Below are 22,063 nucleotides of genomic sequence, written 5' to 3' on the forward strand. Positions count from 1 at the left end.
ACCTGGCCAATGGGAACAGGGGGCATTAATCAGGTTGCAGTTTGATTGGAAGGCAAAGAGATAAATGGCTCTGCAAGGCCCGCCCCCCTCTCTCTTGCTTTCTGGTGATGGGAGTGTGCATGCATGCGTGCTGCTGCTATAGCCAGTTCTCTGCCTCAACCCATGAGCTCCACTACCTGTGGGCCAGGCCAACCCACAGATCCTGTCGCTAGATCTGGAGGATCCTTCAAGACTTGCTTCACCACATGCATGGCTTGAGCTTGAGGCTGGTGGATCCTGTCGCCTTGCATTGCTTGAGTTCAGCATTCCCATCTGGACCTGCTTCACTGAGTTCCCAAGCTATTGACTGTTGCTGACCCACCCTACTGCTTGCTGCCTGTGGTCAGACTCTGCTTGCCTGGCCCCAGGGAGGACTCTGCTGTCTGCTTCCTTGACCTTGAACCCAGCAGCCCACGTGAGTTGAAGGACTTCCAGTATTTTAACTGTTCCTCAGAAGTGAGTTGAACTGAACCCTCTATACTGCTGTGTGGACTAATTAGCTGTTATAATCTGGTCGATCAGATTATAAGCTGGTCTATCAGTCCACAGGAATCATTGTTTTTCCCATGTGTCTTGAATAGTCATCACTCTGTTTTCCTCTGGACAAGGGGAGGCCAATAGTTACCACTCACCAGCTTGTAAGGCTCCAGTGGCTACTCCCCCAAACAGCATGTAGAACATCATCATGGTGGGCTAGGTTCTGCAAGGTTGTAATCTCTATGGAAGCAGACTCCCTCCACCACTCACTCCTGCACAGCAACTGGTGGATTCAAACTGCCAACCTTTCAGTTAGTTACAGCTCATGCAATCGTAGCAGAATGTCAGTGCTAAGAAACTGACCTCGATACCCCCTGTGGGTACAATCCAACACATCTTACCCCAAGCATGGGAGTACGTAACCTCCATGACATCTGGAGGCACAAAACTATTCATGACCACAAATGTCTCCCCTGTTGTTATGGAGTGCCATGGGGTCGGTTCCCACCCATAGCCACTGTATGCACAACAGAACAAAACACTACCCAGTCCCACACCAAACTCACAATTGTTCCTAGACTTGAGTCCACTGTTGCAGCCACGGTGTCCGTCCATCTTGTTGAGGGCCTTCCTCTGTTTCGCTGCCCCTCCACTTTACTAAGCATGATTGTCCGTCTCCAGGGACTGGTCTCTCCTGGAAACTCGTCCAGAATAGGTAAGAAGAAGCCTTGCCATCCCTGCCTCTAAGGAGCACTCTGGCCGCACTTCCAAGACAGATTTACGTCCTATCTGTTCTTTGGGTAGCTGTGGAGCTGCCAATAGTCTTCAGCAGCACCACAATTCAAGCGCATTGACTTCTTCTTCAGTCTTCCTTATTCGTTGTCCAACTTTCACATGCACATGGAGCAATTGAAAATGTCATGGCATGGGTCAAGTGCACCTCAGTCCTCAAAGTAACCCTCTGCTTTCTAACATGCTAAAGAGGTCTTGGGCAGAGGAATTGCCCACTGCGGTGCATCCTTTGACCTCCTGACTACTGCTGCCGTGAGCATTGACTGTGGGCCAAGCAAGATGAAGTCCGGATAACTTCCATCTTGTCTCTATTTATCATGATGTCACCTGTTGGTCCGATGGTGAGGACTTTGGTCTTCTTTACACTGCGTTGACAGTATACTACAGTGTCATCTAAACTAACGGCTGCCTTTCTTAATCTTCATGCGCAACGGATTCAAGTCTTCACTTTCAGCAAGCAAGGTGGTGTCATCTTCATATTGTTAATAAATTGTTAATCAGTGAGTGGGTTGATATATCTTGAGGCCGAATTCTTCTTCACATAATCCAGCTTCTCTGATGATTTGCTCTGCATACAGATTGATTAAGTATGGTGAGAGGATGCAAACCTGACGCACGCCTTCCTGATTTTAAACCATGCAGGATCTCCCTTGGGTCACCCAGGTATCTCATACAAGCCCCTTTAATCCCACCGTTCTTAGGACCTGGAAATCACTAGTCTCTCCTCCATTGCTATAATTTATGGAAATGGAATCCTACATCATGCTAATCATCTTACACCTTTTAACTTAACGTTGGATTTTGCCATGTTTTCTAGAATATGTTTCTAATGATGACCTAACACTCTCTTGAATGAATGTACCAATTAACACACTAATTATTATCTCTTTGATATTTGCATGATGATAACCTTACTCGTTGCAAATAACTTTATTTCAATAACATCAGCACCAAATATACATGTAGACCTCATCAAACAGAATAATCTCATTCACTGCAATCAAGTTGATACCCACTCACAGTGACCCTGTGGGTCAAGGTAGAACTGCCCTTGTGAGTTTCCATGACTGTAACTCTTTATGGGAGTAGAAAGCCCTGTCTTTCTCCCATGGAGCAACTGGTGACTCAAACTGCTGACCTTATGGATCGCAGCCCAATTCATAACCATTATACCACCAGGACCCCATGTGGACTACCCAGGAATCCAATTGACTTCACCTCTGAAAGGAAAGAATGGAGAAGCTCAATGTCATCAGCCCAAACAAGAACAGGGGCTGGTTCAGGAACCTATCATCAATTGCTTGTATGTAAATTCATGTTGAAGCTGAAGAAAATTGGTAACAAGCTCCTAAGAGCCAAGTACACCCGTGAGCATGCATCACCTGAATTTAAAGGCCACTTCAGGAATACATTTGGCACACTGGACACTAACGACTGAAGCCAGGTGAGTTGTTGGGTGACAGCAAAGACATCCCGCATGACCATGGAGATAGCAGAAGGTCAGGCACAAGGCAGGTGCCCCAGATGGATGTCGGAAGAGAATTTGAAACTTGCTCTTGAACTCAGAGTAGCTGATGCAAATGAAGAAGCGGTGACATACGGAGTTGAACAGAACATTCCAAGGGGTGGTTCGGAAGACAGAGAAAACTACTATAGAGCCACATGCAAAGACCTGGAGCTGGGAAACCAGAAGAGGGGAGTATGCTGGACATTTCTGAAGCCTAGAACTTTTTCAAAAGAAGAAGAATTCAAACCTCAAGTTGCAAGACTGAAGGATTCTGTGGATGTGTTAGTCAGAGTAGACTAGAGAAACAAATTCATAGACACTCAAAATATGTATATAGGAAAGAGCTTTATATAAAGAGTAATTATACATAAAGAAAACATCCCAGCCTAGTCCAGATCAAGTCCATAAATCCAATATTAATCCATGTGTCTGATACCAATCTATAAATTCCTCTTCAGACTCATACAACACATGCAATGATGCCAAGTGCAGGAAAATAACAGGCCAGTGGGTGGGATGTCTTGTGGATCCAGTGGACATTATAAGCATCTCAGCGCTGGCAGGGGTCTCTACATGGCTCCTCCAGCTCAGGGCACTAGTGTATCTCCATGTGTCTTGTCAGCTGCAATGTCTCCTAGGAAGTCAACTTGTGTCCCAGCAAGCTATTTATCTCCTTAGTGCCTCCAAATGAGGTCATGAAGCTGCGACCTGATTGACAGGCTGAACTCCACCTCTTCACTCTTAATCCTCTCAAATTGACACCAGATGATATAACTACCACAGCGGACAAGACAACGAATGGCACTGGAAGTACCACAAGAAGATGAAAGGACTACACAGAGTCACACTACCAAAAAGCACAGGTCTACATTGAACCATTTCAAGAGGTAGCATATGATCAAGAACTGATGGTGTGGAGCGATGAAGCCTGAGCCACGTTGAAGGTACTGGTGAGGAACTAGGTTGCAGGAATTGAAGGGACGCCCATGAAAATGCTTCCATGGAAGATGCACCACTGGAAGTACCCTCACACCTATGACAAGAAACCTGTGAGGTAGTGCCTGGCTAAATGATTGTTGTTGTCAGCCGACCCTTGAGTCCATTCTGACTCATAGCAACCTGATGCACAACAGGATGAAACACACACACCCCTAGGGTGGTGTGGGGGCGGGGCTGCTGCTTTTTCCTTGGGACCACAGACTGCTTTGGGCAGCCCGGCTCCTTTCCATCTTTCTCACCAGCACCCTAATTCAAATGCACCAACTCTTCTTCAGTCTTCCCTGCACATCCCCCAGCTTTCACATGTGTCTGAGGCCATGGAAATGCCATGACCTGAGCTGGGTGCTTCGTAGGGGTTAGAGGAGGGCAAGGCATCACTGTAAGGAGCGGCAGAACATCAGCCACACATGTCACCCGCGATTGTTCGGAAATGTGAAAGGCCCCCGTTCCCCCTGTCACTGCTGAGGTCCCCGTCACAGGGAAGTCGGGTGACTTTGGAGATGACCACTCTGTCATCAGCCTCCCCAGAGGACACAGCCTTCCCTGGCTAGGGAGCTCAGGTGAGTGCTGCAGCCAGCTCCAACCTGTATGTCTCAGTGTGGTGTCTGCCAACATGCTTCCCAGCCCAGGTGTCATAGATGGACACGTTTGGGCGGAGAGGCCCAGTGCATGCACAGAGGCCGCCTTCCCACCTCGCCGCCCTTCACTCTAATGCCGTCTTGGCCAGCCTTCAGAAGATGACTGCTTTGCACAGCGGGGCGCCATGGTGAAGGGAACCCAGCATGGGCATAAGTGATCCTCCTGGGCTCATCTTCCTTTACCTCCTGGATTCCAGAGTTTGAAACCAAACACACAGCCATGGAGGCTAAGCCGACTCCTGTCGACCCTGCAGGACGGGGGAGAACCGCCCCTGTGAGTTTCTGAGAGGCAACACTTTACAGGAGTAGGCAGCCTCATCTTGCTCCCTCGGAGCAGCTGCTGAATTCAAACAGCTGACCTTGTGGTTAGCTAGCAGCCCAAATGACCTCCTTCTTCAAAGCTGTCCGTGGGCGGTGAAAACAGTTAACACACTTGATGACTAAAGGGCAGGCTGGAGGGCGGAGTCCACCCATGGGCACTCAGAAGACAGCCTGGCAGCCCACTTCTGAGCCAACAGCCCAGAAAGTCACACGGCGGGAGGGTAGCGGGGCAGGATGGGAGGCACAATTGTGCTGTGACTCACCAGGAGGCCCCCCAAAAAAGCCTCCTCCCTCCTTGGAGATGCACCTACCCCTGCCCAGGTGTTGCTTCTCCTGCCCACGTCCGAAGGAAGGCGGAAACAAAGCACAGGCCGCGTCCTCTCCTTGCACGGGGTCCGTCTGCTGCACAGACCTCGTGAGCGTGTTGAAGGGCAGGGACGTTACTTTCCGGACGAGGATGAACCCGAACTGGGCCATGGTCTTTTCAGTCGCCTCCTGTGCGTGGGAAAGTTGGGCACTGACTAAGGAGGACGGAAGAAGAACCGACACGTTCGAATGGTGGCGCTGGAGAAGAATATGGGGAGCCCCGTGGACCGCCAGAGGGACAAGCAAACCCGCGGTGGGAGATGCCCAACCAGAGTGCTCCTGAGAGGCAGGGTGGCGAGATTCTGTCTCACACACGTTGGATGGACGTGTTGTCAGGAGAGACCAGTCCCCGGAGAAGGACGTCATGCTTGCTAAGGTCAGTGAAAGAGAAAGAAGGCCCTCTACAAGATGGACTGACACCGTGGCGGGCTCAGGCGCAGGGACCACCGTGAGGATTAGGCAGGACCGGGCAGCGCTTCGTTCGGTTGTGCAAAGGTCACTCCGGGTCGGAACCAATGCCACAGGGCACAGCAGCAATGAAAACATGCATTGCTCACGATGGGGGACATTGTCCCCTCTGCACAAGATGCGCCCAAATCCAGTCGCCCACCGGGCTGTCCAGCACCTACCGTTCCTTTCACGGACCAGCTGGGGAGGGGCCCGAGGCCCAGCAGTCCTTGTAGAATCGAAGCCATCCCAAGCTCATCCTTGCAGACCAAGAAGGAAGCTTTTGGCCTGAATGCGTCCCCCCACCTCCCACCCTGAGACCAAGAAGAAAAACCAGCGAACGAATGGGCGGCTGTCAGGGGCCATGAAAGAACCGCCCTGCTCCGCACGCTCCTCCCCCCACCCCCACCCCCTAGTCGGCCGGGGAGGGCCTCGGTAATTAGCTCCATGTGCACTTATTGCCTTTACTGAGTGTGAGGGAATTTATAGGTGACCAGCATCACCTCTGTGGGCTCCCGTGCAGCATCACGGGCTACGCTCCCCAGCAAGCAAGCCGGGAGGAGTGTGGGGGGTGGGGGGGTGAATTTACGAGCCTGCCGCCCTGAGTAGAGGTGCCTGGGTGACTGTAGGGGGGGGCGGCCAGGAAGCCCCCATCCATATATTTCTCATACTTGATGAAACACAGATCCAGCCCCAGCCCCAAGCCTGCCCCAAAGGGTGCCCTCGGGAGCCCAGTGCTGGGTCTCATGGGGGACCTGCATCACCAGGGTGACTGATTTCTAAATCACTGTGGACAGGGAGCTGGTCATTTGCACATTTTGGTGAGAAATGTTGACACCAGGCATAAATTCTTCACTAGCGCTAACCCCACCCCCACCCCCCACCACCACCGCCACTGCCACGTCGGACATGCGGGATAGAAGACCAGGGTGTGTCCCTCCTCCAGCTTCCTCCCCTCCCAAACGCCAGCATAACCCAGACCCCTGCCTTCCCCTTACCTAGCTAAGAAAGCCGCGCCCTCCGCTCCCTAGGTTCTGCGAGACCTGAGCACTGCCCGTCGTGCCCGAGCCAGCCTGCGGCGTCGGGAATGTAGCTGGCATCAAGCACTGAGAGGGGCTTGAGAGACTAATTCCTAACTGCCAAGTTGACAGTAGATACTTAATACTTAATAATACTCACTCAGTTAGACACGTAGTCTTTGGTGTCTGAATGGGCCCCACCAGGCCCGTTCCTGCATTCTCCAGGGGAAGGAGCTCGCAGGGACTCAGCAGTGTAGTGGTTACTCCTTGGGTTACTAACCATGAGGTCAGCGGTTCCAAACTGCCAGCCCCTCCCAGGGGGGGGGGGGGAAGAGGAGGTTTTCTGTTTATATGAAGAGTCACAGTCTCAGAAATCCACAGGGGAAATTCTACCCTGGCCTAGAGGATGGCCATCAGTCTGAATCAACTCTGTGACAGTGAGATCTATTTTTTATAGGTGGCATGGTGGGTTACATGTTATGCTGCTAACCACAAGGTCAGCAATTCGAAGCCACCAGTAGATCTGAGGGAGAAAGACGAGGCTTTCTAAGTCCTGGGAAGAGTTACAGTCTCAGAAACCCACACAGGTGGTACTGCCCAGCCCTGGAGGGTTCCCTGGAGTCAGAACCCTGGCAGTGAGAGAGTAGAGAGTGAACCAGTGGGTACAGAAGCCCCAGGTGGTACAAACCGCGTGCTCAGCGTCAACATTGCAGGCTCAAGTCCACCCGGGGTGCCTTGGAAGAAAGAGCTGACAAACTGTTCCTGGAAACGCAGCCCTGAGTCTGCACCATGGTGTCCCCATCGTCAGGCCGAGGCAGCTCCCTGGCAACTGCTCCGCCAATGGCAGCAGTGCCCGCATCTGCCTTCCCAGGGAGCACCGGGTAGCAGGGAGATACTACACTGGGGTCACGCTGTCTCTTCAGGGCTGCCCGTGGGCATCTGGCCACCTGTGCTTCCCCTGGGCGTCTGTTCAGCCTTGCCTGCAGGGCCCGCGGGTGTGGCGGAAGTGGCCCAGAGTGGCCAGGCCTGGACTTCCTAACCTCAAGTCAAGTGCCCACCGGGCAGTGGTCCGCCCCACCCCACCCCCAGCCTCGGGACCGCAGGGGGCACTACACGAGACAATGGCGGCGTCACATTCTGAGCTGTCCACTCACGCCGTGTCAATCAGCGAGGGCTCTTAGGAGGGGGTTTGGCCGGAATGCTCCTTGTTTCGGTTTTTGCCAACCCTTCAAGCAAGTCTGCAAAACCAGGCTACCCCCACCACGTCGTGTTTGAAACAGCCTTGTGGAGTGTGGCTTTGCAGGGGGCTGCTGGCCGCAAGGTCCACCCCCTGCTCCCGAAAACGAGGAGGCTTTCTGCTCCCATAAAGATTAACTAACCGTCTGGGTGACCCACGGGGCCAGTTCTACCCTGTCCTGTAGGGACACTCTGAGTCGGAATTGCCTTGGTGGCAGTGAGTTTGGTGTGGGGCTTTGTCGCATGTGGCTCAGACCGTGTAAGGAACGGGCAGGTGCCCTGGGAAGGTTAGCCCTGGGCCAGCTTTGGCGGCCACTCTGGGCGGGTTGGAAAGGCACACATCCTCAGACCACGGCTTGCAGAGCTCTGGGCATGTGTCTGGGATCAACGCCTCTCTATTCCTCGGATCTGCGGTCCAGCTCCATGTTCCCTTGCGATCATTCCCCTTCCGAGAGGTGCTTCAGTCTGAGCTGTACATGAGGTGGCGATGCCCCGTCACAATAACTAGCCCAAAGGGCCATGATTCAAAATCCCCGCAAGACCCTTATCATAACATAGATCTGACCCCCAGAACCTCCCCTTTGTGCTTCGCTGGCTGTGCATCTTTATGGAACCAGACAGCCCCGTCTTTCTCCCAGGACTCGGGTGGTGAGTTTGACCAGCCAGCCTTCTGATCAGCAGCCCAGGAACTAACCCACGGCACCACCAAGGACCCTTCCCAGACTCCACCAAAAAAAGAGTCAAGCTCACTGCCTTTGAGTCAGCTCTGGCTCATAGCAACCCTGTGGGGCGGAGTAGAACTGTCCCTGTGAGTTTCTGAGACCGTAACTCTTTCATGGGAGTAAAATGCCTCATCTTTCTCCTGCAGAGCCTCTGGTGGTTTCGAACTGCTGAGCTGGTGGTTAGCTGCTCAATGACACTGCGGTTTATTACGACTCATGGCGACCCTAAAGCACAGAGTGCAACTGCTCCTGTGGGTTTCTGAGACTAAAACTCTTTGTGGGAGTAGAAAGCCCCCTCTTACTCCCCAGGAGCGGCTGGTGGTTCTGAACTGCTATCTTTGCACCAAACGTGCAGCTACTACGTCCCAGGGCTCCTCGTCAAACAACAGGCGGGCCTGAAGGTGACCCGGGGGATCCCCTCAGGGCAATGAACACCGGGGATCCCACAGGGCAGCCTGGGCCTCAGAGTGATCCCGCCCCTCTCCTGGCTGCTTTTCTTCTGAGTATGTGGTGGGTGAGGCAGAGGTTGTGCTAAGGATGGGCCCCATGTCTCTGTTTTTATTTTTTACATTTTATTTTATTTATTTATTTTTTAATTTTAACAATTTATTGGGGCTCATACAATTCTTATCACAGTTCATACATATACATACATCAATTGTATAAAGCACATCTGTACGGTCTTTGCCCTAATCATTTTTTTCCTCTTTTCTTTTTTTACATTTTATTAGGGACTCATACAACTCTTATCACCATCCATACATATACATACATCAATTGTATAAAGCACATCCATACATTCCCTGCCCCAATCATTCTCAAGGCATTTGCTCTCCACTTAAGCCCCTTGCATCAGGTCCTCTTTTTTTTTCCCCTCCCTCCCCTTTCCCTCCTCCCTCATGTGCCCTTGGTAATTTATACCTCGTTATTTTGTCATATCTTGCCCTATCCGGAGTCTCCCTTCCCCACTTCTCTGCTGTCCCTCTCCCAGGGAAGAGGTCACATGTGGATCCTTGTAATCACTTCCCCCTTTCCAACCCACTCACCTTCCACTCTCCCAGCATCGTCCCTCACACCCTTGGTCCTGAAGGTATCATCCACCCTGGATTCCCTGTACCTCCAGCCCTCATATGTACCAGTGTACAGCCTCTGTCCTATCCAGCCCTGCAAGGTAGAATTCGGATCATGGTAGTTGGGGGGAGGAAGCATCCAGGATCCGGGGGAAAGCTGTGTTCTTCATCGGTACTACCTCGCACCCTAATTAACCCATCTCCTCTCCTAAACGCCTCTATGAGGGGATCTCCATTGGCCGACACTTGGGCCTTGGGTCTCCACTCTGCACTTCCCCCTTCATTTAATATGTTGTATATATATATATATATATATATATATATATATATATATATATATATATATATATATATACACATATACACATATATACACATACATTCACACACTTATATCGTTGTTTTTTTGTTTTTGTTTTTTTGCATGATGCCTTATACCTGGTCCCTTGGCACCTCGTGATCGCACTGGCCGGTGTGCTTCTTCCATGTGGGCTTTTTTGCTTCTGAGCTTGATGGCCACTTGTTCACCTTCAAGCCTTTAAGACCCCAGACACTATCTCTTTTGATAGCCGGGCACCATCAGCTTTCTTCACCACATTTGCTTATGCACCCATTTGTCTTCAGCGATCCTATCATGGAGGTGTGCAGTCAATGATATGATTTTTTGTTCTTTGATGCCTGGTAACTGATCCCTTTGGGACCACTCGATCACACAGGCTGGTGTGTTCTTCCATGTGGACTTTGTTGCTTCTGAGCTAGATGGCCGCTTGTTTATCTTCAAGCCTTTAAGACCCCAGTCACTATCTCTTTTGATAGCCGGGCACCATCAGCTTTCTTCACCACATTTACTTGTTCACCCACTTTGGCTCCAGCCGTTGTGTCGGGAGAGTGAGCATCATAGAGTTCCAATTTAATAAAAGAAGGTATTCATGCATTGAGGGAGTGTTTGAGTAGAGGCCCAAGGTCCTTCCGCCACCTTAATACTTGACCTACAAATATAGACACATAGATCTATTTCCCCATCCTCCTATATATATTTGCATGTACATGTCTTTGTCTAGACCTCCATGAATGCCCTTTGACTCCTAGCTCTTTCCTCCATCTCCCTTGACTTTCCTCCTGCCCTACTACCATGCTTCATCGCCACCTGGGCTAGAGTATACCTCTTCTCTAAGCAACCTTACCCTTGATCATTTCCCACCATGCCTGCCACTCCGCCTTCTCTACCCTTTGGGGTCCCATGTTTTTCCCTTGTCCCTGGGTTTGTTAACACCACTTCCTTACGCCCCCTACCCCCCCACCCCAAGTCCCACCGGAACTGTCGGTCCCGTTGTTTTTCCTCCAGATAGTTCATCCAGCCTGTCCTATTCAGACAGACCTGTGGAGTCACTAACATGCACGAAAACAAGACAGAGGAAAACAAAGCAACAGTATACACCCAGACAACAAAACAACAAAAACAAACCACTGACAAAGAACAGAACAAAACAGTTCACAAGAGAAAAGCTTGTAGTTAGTTCAGGGATCGTTTGCTGGCCCTTAGGAGCGTTTTCCAGTCCAGTCTGTTGGGGCACCATGCCCTGGCCCCAAAGTCCACTTTCAGCATTCCCTGGGGACCTTGCCACTCCATTCCCTTGCTGTTCCGCTGCACTCCCCCAGTGCTTTGCCTCGGTGTGGTGGGATCAGGTCAGATGCAATTCCCACACTGTGTCTCCGGTGCTGTCCCCTGTATCGCCCTTAGTCACTGAGGGGCATCCTGTCTCATAGTGGGGCCAGCCATGTTGTTCTCTCTGTGGACTGGCTGCTCTACTCAGGAACATCATCATCACAGCCTGGTGGGCCAGGCTGTGCTCCACTCTCTCCTCCTGCCCCTTCGTCTGCTCCTGTGTGCTCTGATCAGATATGTCCATCTCTCGGAGCTGCAGAGTCAATGTCGTCCTTTGGAACAAATTCTTTTTGGGGGAGGGGCAGGAATCCACTTAATTTATGGTGCTGGGGCCAGCCTCCCAGACCTCTCCACTGGTTCCCTCCTCCATGCCGGGATATTGCATTCACACCTTGCGACACTGGGTTGAAGTCTGGTCCCACTTTTCTGTTTTTATTTTTAAACTATTAACCAAATCTTTGAATCTGGATGGATAAGATATTGGATATTCAGGGATCGTATTCGAATATTTCTAAATACTCTTTAGTAAGTGGGCTTCATAACTGGAAGTGTACCTCTTAGAAATTAATACTTAGTTTAATACAGCTTAACCAACTTAACGATGGCCGCCCTGGGACCCATGGGGCAGTTGTACTGTGCCCTACAGGGACCCCGTGAATTGGAGTCAACTCGGTGGCAGTGGGTCACTGTGAGCTGAGCCATCACTGCCGTTGGTGGCGGAATGCTGGCCAGCAGCACAGGAGTGCCTCGCCTGCCTCGGTCCGGCCAGAGAGGACTGGTCTCCTGTGGAGAGTCCAGGCTACCCTTCCTGCAGGCGTACAATGAGTTTTGTTCTCTGCATCACTTGTTGCATTTGTAAGAAGCCCTGGTGATGTGGTGGTTGCCTGTTGGGGTGCTGGTCACAAGGCCAGCAGTTCAAAACTACCAGTTGCTCTGTGGGAGAAAGAGTAGGCTTTCTACTCCTGTACAGACCTGCAGTCTGGGAAACTGGCAAGGGCGGCTCTACCCTGTCCTGCAGGGTCACTGTGCGTCGGAAACCACTGATGGCAGTGAGTTGTGGGGGCTGTTCCATTTGATAGGGCTTAGATGAATCTGAGTGACCCAGACTCAAGGAGCTGGGGTTGGGGTTGGGAAGTTTGGGCGCCCAGCTGAAGGACTGGCTCTTCCCTGACCGGCAGCAGTTGGAGACCTAATGGGAATGGGGTGGATGAGATGGGGGCGACGTTGGGAGGGATAGCCTGCCGGCAGGAGTGAAGCAACAACGCAGAGACACACTGGGGTCAGGGGAGTGGAGAAGGCCACCTCTCCAAGGCCAGGCGCGCTCAGAAAGCGCCGAGAGAGCCGGCACAGCCAGGACCCAGACCCCCCAACAAGGTGGGAAACGCCCACCGGCACTGACAACCCTAAGCAACGGTGGGTGCGTGACAGCCACATGGGCCGTTGTTTGGATCTCGGGGTGAGGACTGCAGGGTTTTAAGTCGGGGAGCCTTCTCTCCTCTTTTCCCTTTTGTTTGTGGAGTTGTAATGCATGAAAGACAAACAAATCCCATGTCTTTACGCAGCCCATCTCACCCAATCGGTGGCGGGACCCCATGAACACTGCCCCCCCACCCACACACTCACACTTGTATGGGGCTCTTTTTTCCTTTCCCACCCACCATCTGCATGGGCAAAAACGGGTGGCCCAGGGATGAGCACTGAGAAACAGACAGCGGGGCCCAAACGCCTCCGTTCAGCCTGCTCCCAGGGACACGGTCCAGACACGGAGCTGAGAGGGGCCATACAGAACAGGGTCCACATGGGGCAGGAAGGGAAGTCAGTCTGCCATGGGAGGGAGAGCCCGTGTGCTGTGTGCACCAGTGTGACGGCTTGTGTGTGCTTCTATGTGTATGTGCATATGTGGCTGTGTATGTGTGCAGTCTTATGTGCATGTGCATAGGCATGCACCCGGGTGTGGCCCTGAGTGTGTATCTGTGCATTGTGTGCGTGAGCATACATGCAGACTTGGTGCATGTGTAATTGTGTGTGCATGTGTGACTATGCATGTATACAGATGTGTGTGCGCGCACGTATTTGCATGTGCATACGTGTGGGGGCTTGTGTGTGCATGTGTGTTTGTGTGCACATGCATGTGGGCCTATGCGTTTGTGTGAGGTTGGATAAGTGTGGGGCGGTTGCACATGTTGTCTGTGCCGTGTGTGCTGTGTTCATATATGTGCATGTGCACATGTGTCTCCTGTGTACATGTGTGTTGTGTGTGTACATGTGCATGTGAGTCGCACAGGATTGTCAAGAGACACTGTCATCATCTGTATTCTAGTTTAAGATACATATTTTTTCATGTTTGCCACACAACGCTTTCCAGTTCTTTAAGGATAAGACTAATTCCATTTCGATTTATTACTGATGCTATGGAGGCATATAACTCAGAAAAACTAAATATAATCACCCATCTATTCAAGCCAATAGCTGGCTGTGTGGATGCTCCACTGCACAGAGTGCGGTGAAGATGCAGTGTTGTTGCATCTCCCTGGCACAGGGAACGTGCCGAGTGATTAAGAGCCCCTGACAGAAGCCGCGCGTGTAAATCCGCCCTGGTTTCCTGTGATGTAAGCTGCTAGGTTTGTTCTGAGTCCCTAGAAACCCGCGGGCTCTGGAACGTACGGAGCAATGAGGCAGTGGCGTGGCGGTGCCCGCAGAGAGGGGGCTGGAGGGGTGGCGTGTGTGGGGAGAGGAAACGCGGAAGGGCAGTGAAGGAGAGGAAGGCCCTGGACTGGACGGACTGACACGCCGGCCACCTGGCTGGACCTCAGCATCAGAAGGACCGTGCAGACGGCACGGCTCTGGGCAGGGCTTCGTCCTGTTGCCTGTCAGGCCGCCGTGGGTGAGACCAGACTCGACAACGCCTAACAACCGCACGGGTGTTTTTAAAGACTACAGGGACGGGTCCTAGGCATTTCTCCGCTTGGATTTTGAATACAGTAAATGTCGGTAGATACAGCTCACAGAACTTTAGGGGGCCTTCCAGGAGCGTGAAGGGGTCCCGGGGACTGGAGTTTGAGAACTGTCTGGGAGAGGCACGTTAAACATGACAGCCCCTCGAACCATTAGATTTTAAAACCGTGCAAGCGCAGTAAGTAAAACACTCGCTGAAGCCAATCACTCTTTGATATATCAACTGTGGGCCCCTTGAACGCCCCCCCCCACACACACACACACACTAAATTTCAAAGCAGAAGTTATACGACTACAGAGTCACAGAAGCCTCTGAACATAGCTGTGGTGTAAAGGACACAGCTTCGAGTGCGCCTCAGGCTCAGGCACGAATCCATCATCTGAACGGCTCCGGCCTCCGGTTTCCTTCAAGCCCTGTGTTTATCCCCAGCTTCAAACAGGGAGAAGGGAGCTGTGTTTCTGTCTTCCTTCTTAAGCACCAAATGGCTCACTATTTAAGCTAAAAAGAGAGCGGGCCGGGGCCGCGGGGTGGGAGAAGCGGTCTGTCGGGAAGAGAGATGGGTTTGTCTGATACTCGCCATCCTACGAAGAAAGAAGCCCGCTTCTTTCTGGGTTTCCTTCCGCTCCTTAGAAGCTCCGCGTCCGACCTGCCGACAGCCCCAGGACAGACAGACAGACACACACACACACACACACACACACACACACGTCACCAGTGTCCAATGGTTGTCCGACAAGCCAGCAAAGGAAGCTCATGGAGACTTGTGCTTGCTTACCAATCTGTGGGGCACACATGCAATCGGGCTCACCCCCTCAGAGCCCCTGCTCTCATACCACCTGGTGTCTGTGTCTCCCCCAAACCCCAGCCTCAGAATCCAAGCCGCTTTCCCTAGTTACAGTGGCCGACAGGGGCTGGGCACCCGGTCAGCAAGGTTAGCCTGGGCCTTACTTGTGCTCACTGAGAATCTGCCATGAACCACTTCCCGTGCTTTGCACCGCATCCCAGGCAAAAGTACTCAGAGCACATCAGCAAGAAAGCGCCTGCCAGCCTGATTCCCCTCCTTACTGGGAGCCCCACCCCTGACCATGGCTGGAGCCCCTGACCATGGCTGGGTACCCTGACCAACCCGGAGCCCCCTGACCATTCACTGGTCAAGTCCATATACAAGCAGAGCCGTCGAGTGGGGTTGGAGAACAGGGTGGGCTGCGTCCGTTTCAGTCTTAACTTGCCTTTGTCCCCCCGTCCTCAGGAACTTGACCGGCGCCTTCCCAACCTATCCTAAGGTAGAAGAAGGAGGCTCAGCTCTCATTTTTTCCAACAAGACGCCTCAACAGGTACAGACCCCCAAGCGCATGACTTCACACCTCCTCACAGCCCCTAGACCACGGCTCCCTCGGAGATTAAACCTGGGTTGCTGACTGGGCGTTCCTTCACCCTTCTTTGAAGGTGGCCCTGTGGAAGGCAGGATGACAGGGAAGTGCTCAGCTCCTTCGTAAATTCCCAAGAGCTGGATTCCAGGGCCCTTGTGTTCTTAAAGGTGCACTGGGGTTAGAGCAGCTATGTGTTCCAGAAGATCGGCAGTTTGAAACTGCCAGCTGACGCTCCTCGGGAGAAAGATGGAGCTATCTACTCCCATAAACAGTCACGGTCTCAAGAACCCCCAGGGCAATTCTGCTTGGTCTTAGAGGGTCACTATGAGTCAGCCTTGAAATGATGGCAGTGAGAGTGCACATTGTCAGAGAAACCCTGCAATCTGAAAAGCCAGCAGTTGAAACCCCCAGCCGCTCTCGGGAGAAAGATGGGCTTTCTACTCCCCCTAATGGTTACAGTCTCAGAACCTCCCAGGAGCAGTTCTGCCCTGTCCTAGAGGGTCGCTATAAGCTGGCAGGGAGAGTTTATGTTCTTAAAGGAGGGCTGGTGGTGGGGTGCTCCCTGCAAGGTCAGCAGTTTGAACTCACCATCTGCTCCAAGGGAGACAGAGGAGGCTGCCTGCTTCTGTAAGGAAACTCTATGGGGCAGTTCCATCTGGCCTCATCCAGTGGCCATGAGTTGGGATCTGAGCCTACGGCAAGGCATTTGTTCTGAGGGATTATGTTCTTACCCAAATGGCCTGATCAGAGCTGTGGGCAGGACCATCCCCCGCGCCGCCCCCCCTCCAGCAGGTCTGAGGAAGAAAGGCCTGGCAGACTACCTCTGTAAAGGGAACCACCAAGGAAACTTGATGGAGTGGTTCAAGTGCCGGATGGCAGCAAAGCGTTTGTGAGAAAATGGGATTAAGCGATAACAGAATTTCTCCATACACTTTGGAACCTGCCTCGTCCAGAGATCCATGAGAGCCGGCCGGGCCTCAACAGCCCCTGTTCCCCATCTCAGTAGAGGGACATCGTGAAGAGGGGTGTGTTAGGCAGGGTTTTCTAGTGGAATGAAACCAGGACACTTAGGGGGTTATATATATGGACAGGTTTATACAGCAAGAAGGACTATAACCGCTAATTAGCCCACACAGAGTAGACTCTGCTCAGTGAAACTCACTCCCGTGGAACAGTTCATCTTTCAACTCACATGGGCTGCTGGGACCAAGGTCAAGGAAGCAGACAGCCTTCCTTGGGCAAGGCAAGCAGAGTCTGCTCACAGGCAGCAAGCAGCAGGGTGAATCACCAACAGTCAGCAGGTCAGGAGCTTAGCAAAGCAGGCCTGGATGGGATGTCGAACACAAGCAATACAAGATGACAGGACCCACCAGCCTCAAGCTCAAGCCATGTATGCACCAGCAGCATGGTGAAGCACATCTCCAAGGAGCCTCGAGCTCTAGTGACACGATCCGTGGGATGGCTTGGCCCTCAGGGAGTGTAGCTCTCAGGTTGAGGCAGAGAACTAGCTAAAGCAGCCACACACTGGTCCAATCACCAGAGAGTAAGAGAGAGGAGAGCAGGCCTTGAACTGCCCTTTATCTCTGTGCCCTCCAATCAAACTGTGACCTGTTTAATCCCACATGTTCCTATTGGCCAGGGTGACACAAATAGTCTATCACAAGGGGAGTCCAGCCAAGAGCTGAGCCATTGAGAGGCCTGCACTCTGCACATCCCAGCGCGTATAAGAAAGTGGGTGGTAAATAGAAGTCGGTGGCATGGTTTTCAGGGGGCATCCCCCAGAAGATGCACCCCAAGAACATACTAAGAAGTACACAGAATTATCTTGACAAACTTTCACTAGGGAACATAGATGAAGATGGGAGCAAACAGGCCAGAGGATGCCATGCCTGGGCAGACAGACTCCATGAAGTACAAACAGCGCCTTCCCATTCTTCCAGGCAGGCAGGTCATGCGTTCCTGTGAAAATCTAAACCCCTGTGCCAGCTAACAGACAGACGGGGCTCCGAGCTTACCTGGAAGAATGCATGCACAGAAATATCCAAGCATTTGAGAAGACTTCTAACGAAGTCCCTGGAGAAGGATAGATCTCATGGTTGGTAAAGTGGAGGGGCAACGAGAAAGGGGAAGGCCCTGGATGAGATGGATCGGCACAGTGGCTGCAACCATGGGCTCAGGCTCAGGGACGATCGTGGGGATGGTGCAGGAGCGGGCGGTGCTTCATTCTGCTGTACGCTGGGTCGCTATGGGCCAGAACCGACTCGATGTCACCTAACAACAAGAGCAACGATGGGGAGCTGGCCCTACTGGGTAAAAGTCAGCTTGTAAGGAACAAATACCTAAACCATGAGGGTGTTGTGGAAAATAAGGACAAGACGGTGATGACTGAAACCTCAAAATAAGGGCACGTTTGCTGAGTGAGCAGTAGGTGTCCGGTGCTCCTTTCAGTGGACTCCTGGATGACCCCCACCCTGAGGAGGAGGCCAAGCAAATTGTCCAAATTTCCAGCATGAATCAGCCCCGCAGCCCGGGATCACACCCGGGCACTGAGGCTTCCTGAGAGCACACTCAGGTGCGGGTTGGAAAACTATCCCAACAGTGACATTCCAAATCCATGGGGACGGAGGGCCACTCCCATCAGCTAGAGCCTGCCTGAGCCCTTGTACCAGCAAGAAGCACAGATGTCAGAGTGCGCCTTGTAGGCAAGGATGGGGAGACTTCATCTCATGTACGTGGGACACATTGTCAGGAGAGACCAGTCCCTGGAGAAGGACATCGTGCTTGCTAAAGTCGAGGGGCAGCAACAAAGAGGAAGACCCCCGGCAAGATGCACAGACACAGTGGCTGCAGCCACAGGCTCAGCCGTAGGACAATGGTGATGTTGGCACAGGAGCGGGCGGTGTCTCCTTCTGTCGCGCACGGGTGGCTGATACGGGTCAGACCAAGTCCATGGCACCTAGCAACAACAACAACAACTATTTAAATGGAGGAAGTTAAGCTGTACCGGACCAGGAGGAAGAGTCTGAATATTTGACCACCAGGTTGAGAATAACTTCACAAGCATGTTGTCTTTATACACAGATGCCATGAAGGCACTGACGTGTTTGACTCCATAAAACACAAGTGGCCTTAATGACGTGTGTACGTTGGAAGGAAGAGCTGCTGCACCCCTGACAGCAGGGACCTCCGTATGTGGAAAGTGCTGTGAAAGCCATGGCAGCCAGTGGACCAGGTGACAAAGGCTATGAACGGACATTTTACAAAATGCATCCTTAACAAAGAAACAGAGGAGCCCTAGTGGCGCGGTGGTTAACATACTGGGCTGCAGTCTGCAAGGCGAGCAGTTCAAAACCAGCCAGCTCCTTGGAAGAGAGGGCTTTCAACCACTGAGACAGCTATGGTCCGGGACACTTACGGGGTCAGTTCTTCCCTGCCCTCCCGGGGTCACTACGTGTCCACATTGACTGGATGGCAGTGAGTTTGGTTTTTGAGCAAAGAAGGGAACATGTAAGTATTGTTGCCACGTCCTGCTCAGTCTCCATCCCTGTTGACGGGAGTTGGCACCGAGCTGGTGTCCACTCAAAGTGACCCCTGCAGAACCAAGCCCTGCCCTGTCCTGCGCCATCCTCAGCCCTGGCTGCGCCGGAACCACCGTGGTCGCCACTGTTTCATGCTTGCATTGGGGCCTCCTCTTTTTCGCTGACCCTCTGCTCTACCGAGTCAGATGTCCTTCTCCAGGGACTGGCTGCGGCTGATGGCATGACCAACGTATCACACAGCGTCCATCCACCCAAACCAAACCCACGGCCATCCGGGGTCGCTCCGACTCGTAGTGACTCTAGAAAAGGCTTCTGAGATGGTACCTCTTGACCAATGCCAACAACCTCATCTTTATCCTGCCCAGCGGTCCGTGGTTTTGAACCATCCACCTTCTGGTGCACTCACCGGACAGCATCTGCCACCAGGGCTCCTGACACCATACGCAGGGGGTGGTAAACAGGTTAAATCATGATAATAACAGGAGTTGTTGTGAGTGTTGCAGGGGAGATATAAATTAGCATGAGTTTGTTTGTTTCAGAAACAACACCAAATAAGCATGAAAATTATCGACCTGTCTATCCTTTCCATGCCAATGGGAGAATTTGTAGTAAGGGATTAACTAATAAGACAGCTTCCTGTAGGTCAGGAATCAGCACCCTTTCTCCTCAAGGGCCAGGTGATAGATATGTCAACTCTATGTACATATGTTGATAGTATTTATGTCCACCCAGACACCCTGCCCTTGAGTCCAGGTCGACTCATAGTGACTCTGCAGATCAGGGTAGAACTGCCCTGGAGGGTTTCCCTGACTGTAACTCTTTACAGGAGTAGAAAACCCCATTCTTCTCCCAAGGAGTGGCTGGTGGTTTTGAACTCCTGGCCTTAGTTAGCAGCCCCGCTTGTCACCCCATGAGTCACCATGCACTGGTATGGCAGTGAGCTGGTTTGGGGGTTGGCTGTCGTCTCTGAACTGCTGATGATGTTGAGTCAAGATCAAGCAGCCCAGCTCTCCTTAGAATCGTGAGACCAGTAGCCTGGACTCAGAGACAGCAGTCAAGCATGCTGAAGGTCAAGGTTTCCTGACCGCCTGTCCCCTTTCCCTCCTGCTGGCCCCCAAGATCAGGCACACAAGTTCTGTATCTCCATTTACTCCCAACCCCACCTCAGTCTCTCTGAGAGCCAGCCTTGACTCCTGAAGCCCTCCCTGGGCCCCTGCATGCCAGGCCCTGCCTGTCGTCTCCCTGTCCATCAGGTGCTGCCCCCAGTGATTTCCTTTAATGCCGTGCCATTCCACCCGATCGCTTGCTTGGGCTTTATCCCTCCAGCTGCAGCTTCAGGCACAAGTCGAGCCTGGAGCATGCATGGCCAGCGGCCAAACACTCTGCTCGTTCGCTGAGAAAGGGGGTCATTCTAGGACCATGGCTGTCAGTGGTACTTCTGACTGGCTTGTCGGGCATGGAGAGGGGTGCAAACTGATGGGGAGCTAAGAACAAAAGGAACCTGGGCTCGTCTGGTTCGTGCCTTTCCATAAAGCTACCCAGAGAGGGAGGCGAGGAGAGACCTCCTGGTGTGCCGCCCTGGGTGCCATCCTGTCCCCGCTCACGCACGGCCACCCTGAAGGACTGTGCGGGGCTGCCTGTAGAGCCACCACACAGGGGCCTAGGCCGGGATTGGTAAGCGTGTGGTGCTGTGAGTTAGGGGCTAACCAAACCCACCTGCTGCTCAGAGGGGCGGGGGGCAGGCGAAATGAGGCTGTCTGCTCTACACAGCCTTGGGAGCCCTAAGCAGGATCACCAGGGGTCGGAATCAAGTCCGTGGCATGCTGGTTTGGGGGTTTGTTTGTTGTTGTTCTTTTGGGGGGAGGGGAGAATCTAAGAATGCTCTTTGCGCCAATGGTGGATTTGAACTGCCATCCTCTCTGCTGGCAGCTGAATGCTTAGCCACTGAGCCACCAGGGACTCCTCCAGTATCTCTGAGTGGTCCAGGGCCCCGAGTCTGGCCACCTTCCCCACCAGGGTCTCAGAGTTCTCGTCTTTAGCTGGAGGCTGTAGCAAGGGTGACCCGCGGAGCTGATGGAATGATTCCATGCGATCCTGCATGGAATGTGTTTCCAAGAAGCCTTTGTTGCCATGACCAGGAAGGAGGGGAGGAACAGCAGCAATGGTGTAAGGCTGAGCCCCCTCCACGCACACATTACAGCCTGGTGCGCGAGTGGCGTCATTAAGGTTTGTACAAAGTGAGCACAGCAAATGTGCATTCGTGCAATGAGCAAAGCATTGACATCAAGCCCCAAGGAGCGTGCATCCATGTGGAACCGCAGGCCCGCCGTCTTCGTGGGGATTGGTGCAAACCTTCAGAATTCAATGCTCGCATCCGAGGTAGCGGAGAGACTCCAGAGTGCAGGGATGGCTCCCACTCAGGACGCCAGCGAGCATGCGTCGTCGTCATACAGAGAGATTCAGAGAGGGGGACCAGAGGCCCCCATGGCGGCTACTAAGGGGACATGTGGAAAAGCCCCAAATCCATTCTTCTTCTTCTTCTTTCTTCTTCCTTTATTGGGGGCTCTTACATCTGTTATCACAACCCATACAGTCCTCCAGTGTGTCAGGCACGTTTGCACATATGCCACCGTCATCATTTTCAAAGCATTCTCTTCCCACTTGAGCCCCTGATATCAGCTCCCCATTTCTTCCCCTCAGCCCCCCATGCTTATTCTTAAGGATGAAAGCTCAGGCAGCTGGGGCAGGGGGGTGCTCCTCTCACATGCCAAACAATTCCATTTTCATTCAAAGACCAAGGCCACGGCATCCATCAGAAACGTGTCCCTGGAAGCCAGGACAGTCACTGTCACCTCTGCCATTCAGGATTGTCCCCCAGGGACCACTGGGCACCGTGGGA

At 52.5% G+C, this 22,063-nt stretch overlaps 1 protein-coding gene across 1 annotated transcript in view; it reads left to right on the forward strand.

Moving 5' to 3' along the window:
* Positions 1–22,063, forward strand: part of DRC11 (dynein regulatory complex subunit 11) — a 166,435-nt gene that overhangs the window by 88,567 nt on the left and 55,805 nt on the right. Inside the window, exon 8 of the mRNA XM_075530131.1 lies at positions 15,505–15,589. Coding sequence (XP_075386246.1) covers positions 15,505–15,589 — 85 coding nt within the window. The remainder of the gene's footprint in view (positions 1–15,504; positions 15,590–22,063) is intronic.

Source organism: Tenrec ecaudatus, chromosome 13 (assembly GCF_050624435.1).
Source record: "Tenrec ecaudatus isolate mTenEca1 chromosome 13, mTenEca1.hap1, whole genome shotgun sequence".
Classification (NCBI taxonomy): domain Eukaryota; kingdom Metazoa; phylum Chordata; class Mammalia; order Afrosoricida; family Tenrecidae; genus Tenrec; species Tenrec ecaudatus.